General features: G+C 42.9%; 1 protein-coding gene and 1 non-coding gene across 5 annotated transcripts in view; one reads left to right on the top strand and one right to left on the bottom strand.

Moving 5' to 3' along the window:
• Positions 1-13584, bottom strand: part of PNPLA1 (patatin like domain 1, omega-hydroxyceramide transacylase) — a 56352-nt gene that overhangs the window by 3263 nt on the left and 39505 nt on the right. The window contains exons 6-8 of one of the 4 annotated variants that reach the window (XM_077161610.1): positions 12698-13309; positions 7966-8044; positions 182-287 (exon numbers count right to left, since the gene is read on the bottom strand). In XM_077161610.1, the coding sequence (XP_077017725.1) occupies positions 182-287; positions 7966-8044; positions 12698-13309 (797 nt within the window). Of the gene's footprint in view, positions 1-181; positions 288-3665; positions 6750-7965; positions 8045-12697; positions 13310-13584 lie in introns of those variants that run through there. The other 3 variants (XM_077161612.1, XM_077161611.1, XM_077161613.1) reach the window with 3 other exon arrangements.
• On the top strand, positions 11600-11706 carry LOC143685346 (U6 spliceosomal RNA). Its single transcript, XR_013176591.1, has one exon. It is a non-coding gene; the product is annotated as a U6 spliceosomal RNA (small nuclear RNA).

Raw genomic sequence — 13584 nt, 5'->3', positions numbered from 1 at the left:
TTCTTGAGGAAGGAGCACTGGTTTCTTAGCTGCACAAGGTACTGTATGGACTAGCATTGACCTTGGCTGTGACCCTGAGAGGGCAGCAGGGAGGCTTGTTGACAGGGCCCAAGGGTAGCCACAGCATTCAGGACAGGGCAGGTGACGTGAAGCCTCTGGGATATTCCGGGAAATTCCATACCTCAGGGCAGCTGAATTCCTGGATCCGGCTAGGGTGAGGCCTGTACGTGACCCAAACTGTTTCAGAAGTAGAGAGCAGAGGGAAGTCAAGGGGGCAGGGAGCGGACCTGGATAAAAGAAGATGAGGAAGCACACGTGAGGAGAAATGTGACAAAAAGGGAGCCTCAGAAGACCTGAGTTCCAAGCCCTGCCTTCACCTGCTGTGGGATCTTGGGCAAGTCAATTGCCCTCCCTGGGAAATTGGAAGAAGACTCCTGCAGACCTCTCCTGGGGTTGCAGACTTACAGATTCATAGATTGTCTACAGTATTCAAATCCGACCATATCATTCTGCTGCTTAACACCCGTGATGACTTCCCAGCACCCAACCCCATTAGTGTGGTACCAGAGCTGGCCAGACCTCTCCCCTGCCCATGTCTCCAAATCCCCTCCAAGCCTGTCCTTGCCTCCATCTTCCCAACCACAGTTAACCGCTTGCATAGACTGTGCTACTACTCCGTGATGTCCTATCTGCTGCAATGACTTTCCACACTGGCCACCACCCCCAGACTGCCTCCTGCCAGCCTGGCTAACTTCTGTCCATTGTCCTTGCGTCTTTCAGGAAGCCTTTCCTGAGACCCTTCAGTTAGCGGGATGAACTAGCTGACTCTCCTCTGGGCTTCCATCCTATCCATGGTCGTGGTTCTCAAACTCCAGCATGAGTCGGAATTGCCTAGTAAGCCAGGTGGAATACTGACCGCAGGGCCCTAGACCCAGAGTTTCTTATTCAGTGGGCCTGGCATGGGGCCCACGAATTCCAGTTTCTCACAATTTCCCAGGTGATGCTGCTGCTGCTGATTGGGGAACACACTTTGAGACCCACTGGCTTGGGGATCTCTCTATAACTGATCCCCTTACTTGTCATTCTCCCTCCAGCCAACTGAGAGCAAACTAAAGGCTGTTGTACCTCTAGTGTCCACCAAAGAGCAGGACTAATGGAATGCCGGTTGAATAAATAAAAGTTAATGAATGTGAAAGTGCTTTGGAGAAAAATAACTAGATAGATAATTAACGTCAGATTGGTTTAAGTCAACTTTTGGCCTGAACACGAGATATTATTGAGCATTTACCACGTGCCAAATTCAACGGGAGGTGGTGCTCTGAGAGTGCCATCTGCAGAGTCCAGGATGAAGTTTTGCCCTGGGATATTTTATTGACCTGGAGGCTCTGCAAGGTGACTGCGCAGGTGACTTCATTTCTGGAGCCTATGTCCCAGAGTTTTGAGATAATTAAATGTGAACCAGGTTCCTGGCACTCGGTCTTAGTTCAAATATGATTTTGAATCCCAATTCTATTTGAAAGACATTGCCTGGTTTATAAGACGTTTAAATATATAAACAGCTCAGTGGTTAAAACACCCTGCTACTAATGTGGAATGAATAGCAGATCAACTGAACAGGCCCAGGTATTAATGGAATGTCAATAGGGGTAATATTTAAAATCAGCAGGGAAAGGATGGATTACTTAATAAATCGTATTGAGATGACTGGCCAACCATTTTGGGAAATTAACATTAGATCCTTACCGCAGATCTTGCACCAGAATGGATTTTGGATGGATTAAAGATAAAGACATAAAAAATAAAACCAGGCAAATGCTAGGAGAAATGTAAGCAAATATTTTTATGAATCAAAGTAGAGACCCTTAAAGCACAACAGCAAAACTGAGGGAAGAGAAGAGCAGAAAATTTTCTAAGAGACAAAATCGGGTGTAGATTATAGAAAAAGGCATTTGAGGAGTGGGGCGAGGGGCATTTGCCTTGGGCCCCACACAAATCAGGGAGGCCATTTGGGAGAAAGAGCCAGAATGGAACAAATTTGGAGAGAGGCGGAGGCAACCCAAGAAAGAGAAATGGGAGGCACATGACCCCTGAAAGAATGAAAGGACAGCTTGAGAGGTTTTCAGCACCCAGGAGTCTCTCAATTCTTTTATTCGAGTGAGCTCCAGGGTATTCTTACAAAAATACTCCATTTTAAAATCAAACTTGAGGGAGGTTTCTGTTCTTTGCAAACCCCCAAACAGCCTTGTCTAGACCATTGCCCAAACACCTTAATCAAAGAAGGGAAAATAAAACAGTCATATAAAGACCTGTTGAACTAGTGGTCAATAAGAGGGAGGGGTAAGGGGTATGGCTGTATGAGTTGTTTCTTTATATTTCTTTTTCTGGAGTGATGCAGTTGTTAAAAAAAATAATCATGGTGATGAATTCACAACTGTGTGATGATATTGTGAGTCATTGATTGTACACCATGTATGGAATGTATGTGTGTGAAGATTTCTGAACTATAAAAAAGAAAAAATTTCTGGACCATACACTAAAAAAAAAAAGACCTATTGAGACCAATAACCAAAAGACTAATCTCCCAATAGAAAAACTGGCAAATGCAGGAACAATTTCCCAAAGGAGAAACAAGAAAGGCCAGTGAGTAGTGGAAGAGATATTTGGCTTCACTAGTAGGTAATGAAGAAATTTAACAGGTTTATTTTCACCAATCAGTTTGGTAGAGAATTAAAAGATTGACACAGTTTAGCAATCTCTTATCTAAAGCTTGGGGGCAGCTGTGTTTTGGAATACAGAATTTTTTCAGATTTTAGAAAGATAACAATGCCTTTATCATATGTTTTGTAATTACTCCGGAGGTTTGGGGCAGCACCTTTGCGGGTAAAGCATATCAGCATTTCTGTAGGAAAATACGTTAAAAAATTTTTGTTAAATTGGATAAGTAAAAGCTATAAATAGCTTTATGTCCATATAGCGCTTTTGCCGTCAAAAGAGTGACCATAAGTTTTCGGTCTTCAGAGCTTCTTCAATTTCAGAATTAAAGATGAGAGGCTGTGTCCCTGTGATTCCTAACGTTAGTGAGGGTAGGAAAACCCACTCTCCTTTTCACTGCTGGGAGAAGAACAAAGTGTAATAATCCCTTGAAGAGGGTTTGTCACTATGCAGTAAAAATTCCCCAAAGCACATGCCTTTAGACCCAACAATTCCAATTCTAGAAATGTAGGCTAAGGGGACAACTGTGTGTGCACAAAGATGTGCCTATGGGCACATTAATCATAGTATAATGTTGATAATAGCAAAAAAATGGAAACAACCCAAATGTCCATCAGGTGAGAATCGATTAAATAAATAATGATACATCCACACAAATGGAATACTGTGGGTCCATCATAAACTTGATAGATCTATATTTATTTGACATGGAGAAAAGTTATGATATGCTATCTAGTTAAAATCAGCCTACAAAATAGTATTTACATATGCTACCACTGCATAAAAATAAACACATGGATATCTGAGTATGTGAGCATATGTGGAAAAATATAGAAGGATGTATACCAAAATATCAACAGCTGGGTGGTGGGGTTTTAGGCAATTTTGACTGTCTAAATTAAAAAAAAAAAAAAAAATATATATATATATATTTTTTTTTGTAGTGGGCATACATTGGTTTTAAAATCAATAAAAGCAATAAAATTGTTCATCCTGTAAAGAATGCCAGCATAAAATTAAAGCTTTATGGATAATGTTGCTTTTAAGTGACACTTTTATTGGGCTAATGTAGGGCTTACTCTGCCCAGAGCCAGGAAGTATGTGGCTCATTTCTCTGTGTCCCTCCTCCATCTACTCAGAAACCCCATCTGCTTTCTCCTGGTAGAAGAATCCACATGGTGCCCAAGCTGGCAAGTTGCCCCAACCCACCCAAACGTCCCACACTGGCCTAAGTCCTAGTCATTTGGACCTGACACATCTTTCTTTCTTTTTTTTCTCAGAATTACACAGGACGCTTGCACATTTAGCTTTGCATTGAAGTCCCAAAGAACTGTGGGATGAAGGCAGGGCAGATGTTATCACATAGGAGGGAAACTGAGGCTCCCCTTAAGTAAAGTGGCTCACCCAAATGGAGAAGCCAGGGGCCAGAACCTGTGATCCCAACTCCCACTCCAGTGCCCCTTCTTCCCGGGGAGGCTGTTTTGCATGGTGGTTGTACCAAAATGTTCATGACAGACAAACGGACTTGGATCCTGGAGCTGCCATCTACTAAGTGTGACTTTGAGCAAGTTGCTTAACCTCTCCGTGCCACAGTGCCTGCTACATAATAGGAGCTATATAAGTTTTAGCTGTTATTATCACATGCACATTTGAATAGAGGAAAATTCCATATTTACTAAAAGGAAGGGCTCTCTAATGGTGGAAATTTGGGGAGCCTAACAGATTTGGCAGCAAGCATTTGGGAACAGGATGGAACTCTTCCTTCTTTTCCATTTGTAGCCTGTAGGCTCAAACTCTCTCTCTCTGCTGGCCTTTACACAACCCCAAGTCAGATGACCACTGAACTCTGGTTGGAGGCAAGACCAGGCTAGCAGAGGACAGTTAGGCTGATACCCATATCTAGCCATTCTCCAGGAAAGGAACGTGTTGGCCATAACCACTGGGCCCAGAATGAAAAGGACATGGAACAGATTTGACTCCAACCTATAGTCTAAGCAGAGCTACCCCAGCCAACTCATGGAACTATGAATGAGAAAAACAAATATTGTTGTAATCCATTGAGATTTAGGGAGATTGTTTGTTTTACAGCATTATCATAGCAGCAGTCGTTGACTAATACAACCTGAATCAGCATATGCATTTGAACATTGGATTTTTTTAAAAACCATGCACTGATTAATGTAGCTTTTATTCAAGTCTGTCTCCTCTTTGTTGGCAGGGGCAGAGATATCAACTGTGGTGGGTGTGTGGAGGGGCAGGAATTTGCCCAGGACTAGCCCGTAGATGTGATTTTACTTTGGGAGGAAATTAGCAGATTTCTCCTCTTCCTGGATCACTCCCTCTTTTCTATCTCTAACATTTTTGAGCTTCTCTTTTCTGTCCCTTTCCCTGGCTTTTGAAGGAAGCTCAAAGCAGTGAATTTGGATGGAATTGCTTATGACCATCGATTGGTAAATTGTCTCCTGGCAGTCTCACAATCTGTTCTATAAAGGAAAGCTGCAGGAAACCACCTGCATAATGCAGGATGTGTAACCTACTGACAACAGCATTTCCGACACTTTATGAATGTTGCTTTACTTGTTTTTCTCACAGCTTCCTTCTTTACAAAGCTCCTTCATTCCTAGAAGTTTCATGGACCGAGGTTGTCCTGGATGGACCGTGTAGTCCTGAATGCTGTGATGCAGTGGGAAGAGTTCTGGCCTTGGAATCAAGGGACCCAAGTCTGGGCCTGGTTCCCAGATGATGCTTTTATCTCCAGGGATACGTCCCCACACCCATGGCCAACCTGCCTCAGCTCCCATGAACGAATTTGACTTTGAGCTCCTGAAGACAAAGTTACAGATGCACAAAGATCAGAGAAGTCTTAGAGACCAGGGAATAGAGTGAGAATAGTTCCAGGCTGAACTGACTCAATGATCTTTAGGGTCCTACACCCCCCCATGCTCATCCAGAAACTGACCCTCATCCATTTGACATGTGTCTCATGTGTCTACCAGTGAAATAATGTAGATGAAATAACTGCAGTTGAATTTTTGAGTGTGTATATATGCGCAATGTGTCTGTGAAACAAATGTAATGATTCAGTGAAAAATTAAAAGTTTGGCTTAGTTGGTGTTCAAAGTTGGAAAAGTTAGTATATTTTAGCATGAACTTTAATCCAAAGTTCAATTTGGGGTAAACTCTTGAAAATTGGGGAGTCTAATTCATCTTTGATGTCCGCAGAGCCTAGGAGAGTGTTTAACTCTTAGGTGTTTTATAAATGTTGACTGGTTAAATCAATGACACTATTCCAGTCAATAAACCTGGAGAAGCAGGCCTGTGTTGATTAGGATTCTTAATTGTCAGTCAGCAATAGTTTGGACTTCTTCATGCTGAGGATCACCGAGACATCCACCTGGCTAGTTTGGTTTTTAAGTGCAATTCTGTTCAGAAGTTGAGAGGTAGCTACTTAACCTCTGGGCATCATGTGACCACAGTGCCAATAAATATGGAGTGCTATTGCACATCCCCCACTTTGCTAAGCTATTTACATAGGTGACCTCCTGCTACCCTCACAACAACCTTATGAGGTGGTACAACCTTCATTTTTAAAAATTTTATTTATTTATTTTTTAGGTGCATGGTCTGGGAATCGAACCCAGGTCTCACACATGGAAAGCAAGCATTCTACCACTGAATCACCTGTGCACCCTATAATCCCCATTTTACAGATTAAGAAGTAGAGGCTCCAAGAGGCCAAGTGTCCTAACTGCGATCACTGAGCAAGAATGTGGCAGGGATTTTATGTCAGGTGTGTCCGACTCCAAAGTCCAAGCCCCTAATTCAAGCTCCATACTGACTTCCCCTCTCCTCCTCGTAACCCCTCTGCAGACCATTTCCTGCACAATTTAGGAAACATTAGCCACACTCAGTGCACTCTGCCGCTTGCTTTTCTGGATCGTGGCTGTCTTGGGGAGCCTTTTCTGGTGCCACTTGTCTTCTGCTTGCTCTTCTTGAATACCTTGTTCACCCAGTTGAAGTCTTCAGCAGAGCTCTCCCTGGGCAAAGAGAGGAAGTAGGTGGCTCTTTAATGGCCTGTCCCATGTCCTCCAATAGCAGGGCCACCCTGTTGCTTAGAAGGTAGGTGCCCCAATGCTGTGCATTGGCCCAAGCAGAGCATCAGCGCCCCAGCAAACATCTTTTGATAATTGATGAACATTTATCTAAGTGGCACCATGCCAACTAGTCAACTGAGACTCAAACTTTTCTGAAATAAATGTAAAAGTGTAAATCATGCAAACAAAAGGCATCATTTGTGCCTAATACCAAAATCATTCAAGTTATACAAGTTCAAAAAGTTTTATAGTTAAAATTGTACTTGATGTTGCACACAAGCATAGTTTAATATGCTTGATATATTAGGGAGTGGGAACATCAAAAGTAAGAGGGTTTCAGACCCTGTTCTCCCAAGATCTACAGCTGTGGCTTCAGAGAAACTGCTGGAACCACCCAAGGCAGGAAGGGATGGGAATGGGGTGGGGAGGGGAATACACCAACTTTCTTCCTTTCTACCCTCTGATCTCCTTTTGGTACCCCCAATTGGTTAACCCAACTGGCATCCAGCCAGCAAAGAAAATTGGATAATGCAATCCCAGGGAACTTTAAAAGCATACACATAGCCAGGACCTTTCATCATTACTGCATACATAATAGCGGAGTATATGCTACGCATCCCAACAATCAATGTGCATTATGAAAAAATATTTCCTGGGGACAATCTACAGCAGAGAAATATTAGGTCTCTTATCATGCTGTTAGGAAATAATTTGGATTAAGGAAGGCTTTTGACAAAGCCCTGCAATTGATGCCATGCAGGGGCCACCTAAGGCTAGGATGTGGAACGCCAGTTTACTCTTGTGAACAGAGATTAACACATGAAAGGGGAACAGAGGCGGAGCACATTCTCCCGTTGAGCTCAAGGAAAATGCATCCCCCAGTGTGCACAGGAGGCCACCGAAGAGAAGGACACTGTTAGCATGAACGGGCTCATTTCCTACACATCTTCCACACCGAAGAAGACAGAAGAGGAGGTGGTAGTTTGTGAAATGTACAGGTGCGGACTGTAATCATATAAGTTAGACAACTATCTCAGGGTTCCAGGGGCAGCCAGTGATGGAAAATGTCACTTAGCTGGCCCACTGCCCCCAACCCTGAATCCTTGCTCTTACCTCTGACCAAAGGAAAGAACTGGCTCCCAATTAAGGAGAAACTTACATGGCATAAGGCTTGCAGATGGTCTCCTTCACATTACACAGAAGTGTGGTACTTTTGGGATTTGAAGAGGCAAGGGGTGCTAGAACCAATGTAAAAACATAGATATGAGTGAGATGGGTGGGGAAGGAGCATTTAGTCATTTAGCAATGTTCAGCAAGCAGCAGTGCTTATGTAACTGAGAAATCAGGATTTAAGGGATGGCTTTGATTGCTGAATCATTATATAGATACTTCTTGCGTTCTGGTACATTGGAGTAGACAGAGGGAAATGCTTGATATCTCTAAAGTGTAATCCAGCTGCCTTGATCTCTGATAATGATTGCATAGCTCTTATCTTCTGCCCCTGTGGTTGTAAAAACCTTGTGACTAACCTTCAATTGTACCCAGTTACCCAGTTTTTCAAATTTAGAGTCTTGTAATCACTAAAGAGAGCTCCTAATGTTTATTAATGAAGGGTATTGGGACAGCCCAGAACTAACCCACCCCAAGTCCAAAGTTATCTTGAGAACCGAGACCGGGTATAACCAAAATGGGCCTACCTGACATGCGCAGTAGCTTTGACTTTTACCTACAAGTCAGCTGTACCTCATTCTGCCATTTTCTTATGTTCGTTCTGTGACCAAGCATGTCATCAGTCTGCACACACTCAATAATCAGATCACCTCTAGTTACATCATCTGGGGCCATTCTGCTCATTATCCTAGACCCTGCCCATCTTTTCTCTAATAAACTGTCTGAATTACTGCAGTTCAGGGGGACACATTTTGGGCCACTAGGACATCTGCTCTCCTACTATGCACCTAGTAATAAACTCTCTCCTTGAAACCCCAGTGTCTCAGGAATTGGTGATTGAGCACAGCAGGCAAAGGAATCCACAGCCTTTGTCCAGTAACACTTAAAGACAGTAAAGAACTCTTTTGTTCACAAATTCTTATATGTAAGACCAGAATTTTGTTGTTGAGTTTGAGTGAGACCTGGGCAGCAGCAGCTGAAGGCCCAGTGAAATATTCATAAACAATTCCTCACAGAAGGCAGTCGTGTCAGGGAAGGTTTTCAGAACATTTTCCCACAGGAGCCTGAATCTTCCATCACCTGCATTATGTAATTTATGCATTAGACATTTTCACTGGAAAAGAGAATATTGATGGCTTTGTGATCATTGTTCTTAAATAAGGTATTTGCTTCTAGTGTGCATGGGAATATAGAATATATGAAGATGAATAAGAATTTGTGCCATGTATGTAAATTTTAAAATACAGTGCATATTTAAATCCTCCCTCTCAAGGTTCTTTCTTTGGGCCTGCTGGGTCTCCCTAGCTCTCCCTAATTGAAATGACTGATGAGACTAAACCCTGGGGAAGCTGTGCCCTGCCTAAGTCCCACAGATGCTGAGGCTCACTATAGGCTCTAACAACAGGGTTTCTGGACTTCTCCCTGTTGACATCAAAGGCTAGATAATTTTTTACTATGGGAGCTGTCTTGTGCATTGAAGGATGTTTAACAGCATCCCTGGCTGCCTCCACCCACCAGATGGCAGGAGCATCCACACCGAACCACCAAAGATGTAACAACCAAAATGTCTCCAGACATTGTCAAATGTCTCTTGGGGGCAAAATCATCCCTGGTTGAGAACTACCAGGCTCTAGGTCCCCTCTGTCCATCCGACACAAGTGAGGAGCAGCCACTCAGAGCCGTGGATGGCTAGGCACCTGTAGATTTCCACTGTTAGATGGAAAATATGGGTAATATAAAATAAATATGCTGCATTTAACAGAAAATAAAAGGATAGGTGAAATACGTTGACCGATTTTCTGACTTTTAATATCCTGAGAGTTTTGTCTCATTATGATTAATTGAATGGAAATAAAACTCTTCCAGAGAAGGAGGTTACGCCTGAATTGGGGCAGATCCCAAAATGGGAAAATCTTGCTAATTTGTGCTGCTATTAGGTGTACGAAGGAAGGGAAGATCAACTGAGGGACTGAGCAGTCTCTACCCCCTGGTTTCAGTCCACTGTTTGGTCCCCTCTCCCTGTGCCCCCAGCCAGACCCATCCACAGGGTTAAGCAATATCTTCTTTCTCCCAGATTTGTTTATTTTGGAAGCTCCGATGGAGAGTAGGAAAGTATTAAGTCCCACAGATGTTGAGGCTCATTATAGGCTCTAACAACAGGGTTTCTGGATTTCTTCCTGTTGACATCAACTTTCCTACTCTACATCTGAGAGTATCCAGAATAAACAAAGTTTGAAGCGCCTCTTCTACTCATCCCATCCAACCTCCTAAACCATGGACGTCAAAATCTTGTCCACTTCAGCTCACCTCTCACTTCCTCCAATACACCTTCCTTATACACCCAGAGAAAAGTTATCTTTTCCTCTATGAATATCCACCAACACGCTGTTTTGTTAACTATCTGGCACTGATTAATTCTCGTGTATTCCTGAGGTTGGCATCCATGTCACCTCTTCCACTGGAGGAGCTATTTCCTGAGAGTGCAGAATCAAGAACTGCTCCTCTTTGCAGCTCCTAGAGGGTCCTTCTCAAACTATCTGTAGTGAAGGACCAGTTTTTTTTTTTTTTTCTAATTTCCACAATGGACTAGTACTTCTGTGAAATACAATAAAAATGAATCAGTAGAAAGATAAACAAGCTCTTGAATCTCATGCCAAGATTTTATTGCCGTAAGTGCTTCTAACCTTTTTTTTTTTTTTTTTTGCATGGGCTGGAACTGGGTGTTGAACCCGGGTCTCCAGCATTGCAGGTGAGAACTCTGCCTGCTGAGCCATTGTCAGGGGACTGGCATCGGTCCCTGGACCACTCTTTGAGTGGCACTGACCTTGCAGAGCAGCTTTCACAAGGAAGGCATTCAAGAGAAATCTACCAGAGCAGTGTTCTCAATCATAAGTGCAAAAGAACCACCTGTAGGGCTTGTGCAAAAGGCAGGCTGGTGACACCTAGCCCAGCCTCTCCAGAACATCAGATAGTTCCATCTCTCTACCCCTTATCAGCGACAGACCCTTCCAATATTAAAAATTTAGAATTGCCATAGCCCAAACAACCCCAATGAGAGGCATGGAAAGATCAATGGTGATGGTGGAAACATATCATAGAAGATAGGACTTAACAAATAAACATGAATGCTGAGTAATTAAATTGATATCTCTTTTAGTCTCCAGTATCTTAGAGTAGCTAGATGTAAAAATCTAAAATTGTGAAACTGTAACCCACGTCAAATTCTGAAATATGTTCTACAACTAATTGTGGTGCTGTGCTTGGAAATTTATAGCTTTTTTTGTATATATGTTATTGTTCACAAAAAAAAAGTCAACTGTGATGATAAAAAAGTATTTAAGTCCTCTAGCCTCCTATATTCTGGAGCAGCTAGAAGGAAAAATATGAGAGGATCATGTGGTAGCCCATGACAAACTCTGGGATCTGTCCTGTAACCACGTGTTGAAGAGTGCTTTGAACACTGTTGCTTTTTTATTTCTTTGCATATATGTTATACTGTACAATAAAGAAAAATTTTTAAAAAGTGCATTCATTGAAACTTTTAGTGTTTGATGACAGAAAACGGGATATGGAATTTTTGTAAAATAGAAAGAACCGTATTTGAAAAAAAAAAAGGCAGACTGGTGCTTGCTTTGGCGGCACATACACTGAAATTGGAATGATATGGGGAAGATTAGCATGGCCTCTGCACAAGGATGTCATGGAAATTCATGAAGCATTCCATATTTTTATGTCTGTATATCCCTTTAGTAGTTACAACATGTTGGATAAAGGATCCCTAATTTCTCTTTTTCTTGCAGGTTTTCACCTGTTAAGTGAATTTATGGACCAGATTTCAAAGGAACTTTTTGTGTAGTTAATTCTTGCAAATGTGTTTGGTAAACTAAATTCATAAAATGGATTCCCAGAAGAGTTTGAATTTTTATCAAATGATCGACCATTTCCTATAGATAAGTAAGAAAATGTGGGCTTTTTAAAAATTTCAACTGGTACAAAGTTATGCAACAGGGCATATTCTTTGCTTCCAGGGTTTGGGTTGGGATACTGGGTTCAGAGCCTGGCAGGATGGCCGCTTTATTCTGACTTCAATATGAGGGGAGAGGACAAGCATCACATCTAATGATACATGTTCCTTATCCTCTTGGTAGTGTTATTAATGATTAAACAGGTCTTAGCAAATTCCTGATAATGGAACCTTGAAATGCATGTGCTAGATTTCTGGTAAAATGTTTCAATTAGCATTTTAGTAACACTTCTAAGTTTCCTATAAGTAGATGAAAAGATACTAATGGTTGAATTTCTCATTTCTGTTTTATTTTCTTGAATATTTTTTTCATAGTTATTTGTTTAAGATTTAAAAATCATTGCACTTTGCTCAGAAAAATAATAAATATATCTTATAAATGTGTGATTCCCAGCCCCCCACCCCACCCTCAAAAAAAGACAGACGGGGCCCCACCTTGACTTTATAATTCCGGAGAGCTGAGGTAGGGACTGAGAATTTTCATTTCTCACAAGTTCCCAGTGCTGCTGCTGCTCCTCGCACCGGGCCACACTCTGAGACTCACCCGACTGAACAAGCTTCAACTACACTGCCCCTGAGAGTGCACGGCCCTCACCACAGGCAGAGCTGCCAACTTCCCAAGGCCACCCCTCTAAAGCAACAACTTTGAGCCACGGAGTGTTACACAGTTGCTGTGAGAAGGCAGAAGGGCCCATACCTGGGTGCTGCTCGGAATCCAGTCCCTGCCCAGGTGGCTGTGCAGAAGAGGCTGAAGGAGAACTTCGGGGTGACGGCAGAGGTGGCCCCACGGCTGATGGCCCCAGGGATGGGCTGGGTGATAGGGGTGGCTGGGAGGGAGAGGGTCTAGGCGGTACCTGCTGCTGTGGTGACACAGGTGATGGCCCAGGGTGTGTGATGGGCAGGGGTGACCTGGGTGGTAAGTGGACAACTGGGAGAGATGCAGGTGAAACAGGTGATACTGGTGGCAGGTCATTTGGAGACGGTGATGGTGATGAGGCCAGAGGGGATGCAGGTGGCTGCTCAAATGAAGACATAGGTGGCGAAGCAAGTGACTGCACCGGCCACTCACATGTGGATTCAGGTGTCTGCACAGGTGAGTTCACAGGTGGACCGTGGCCTCCCCTTCCGTCCCCTTTGGCAGCCCACTGTGTGTGAAGTTGTACGGCATCTTCCACGCTGGCCTGCTCTGTTTGGAGGCTTGGTTGGTGGTGTTCAGGGCACTCCTTGTCAAGGGCAAGTTCGATCTGGCAGTATACTTCTACCCGGGGGAAGATCACTCTCTTGGAGGGAGAATTAAGGTAAGCAGCATCTAGGAAAAACAACGTGGGGCCACAGATGGCATTACTGATGCCTGGCATTGCTTGGCAATTGCAAAATATGCTTTCCAAAATTATTTTCATAAGCAAGATTAGTGTTTTTCAATGGCTTTTCTTTACTTACTTGAATTAATTAATTTGTTACATATTAATTCACTTATTTAATGGATTTTTATTGCACTTCTATGCATGCCAGGCAGAATATGAGGCACTTGGAGGTGAAAGGGAAGGAGAATAAAAACAGATGTGATAGTTCTTGGCCTCCTGG

Source organism: Tamandua tetradactyla, chromosome 5 (assembly GCF_023851605.1).
Source record: "Tamandua tetradactyla isolate mTamTet1 chromosome 5, mTamTet1.pri, whole genome shotgun sequence".
NCBI lineage: Eukaryota > Metazoa > Chordata > Mammalia > Pilosa > Myrmecophagidae > Tamandua > Tamandua tetradactyla.
This window is presented reverse-complemented; position numbering and strand designations above follow the sequence as displayed.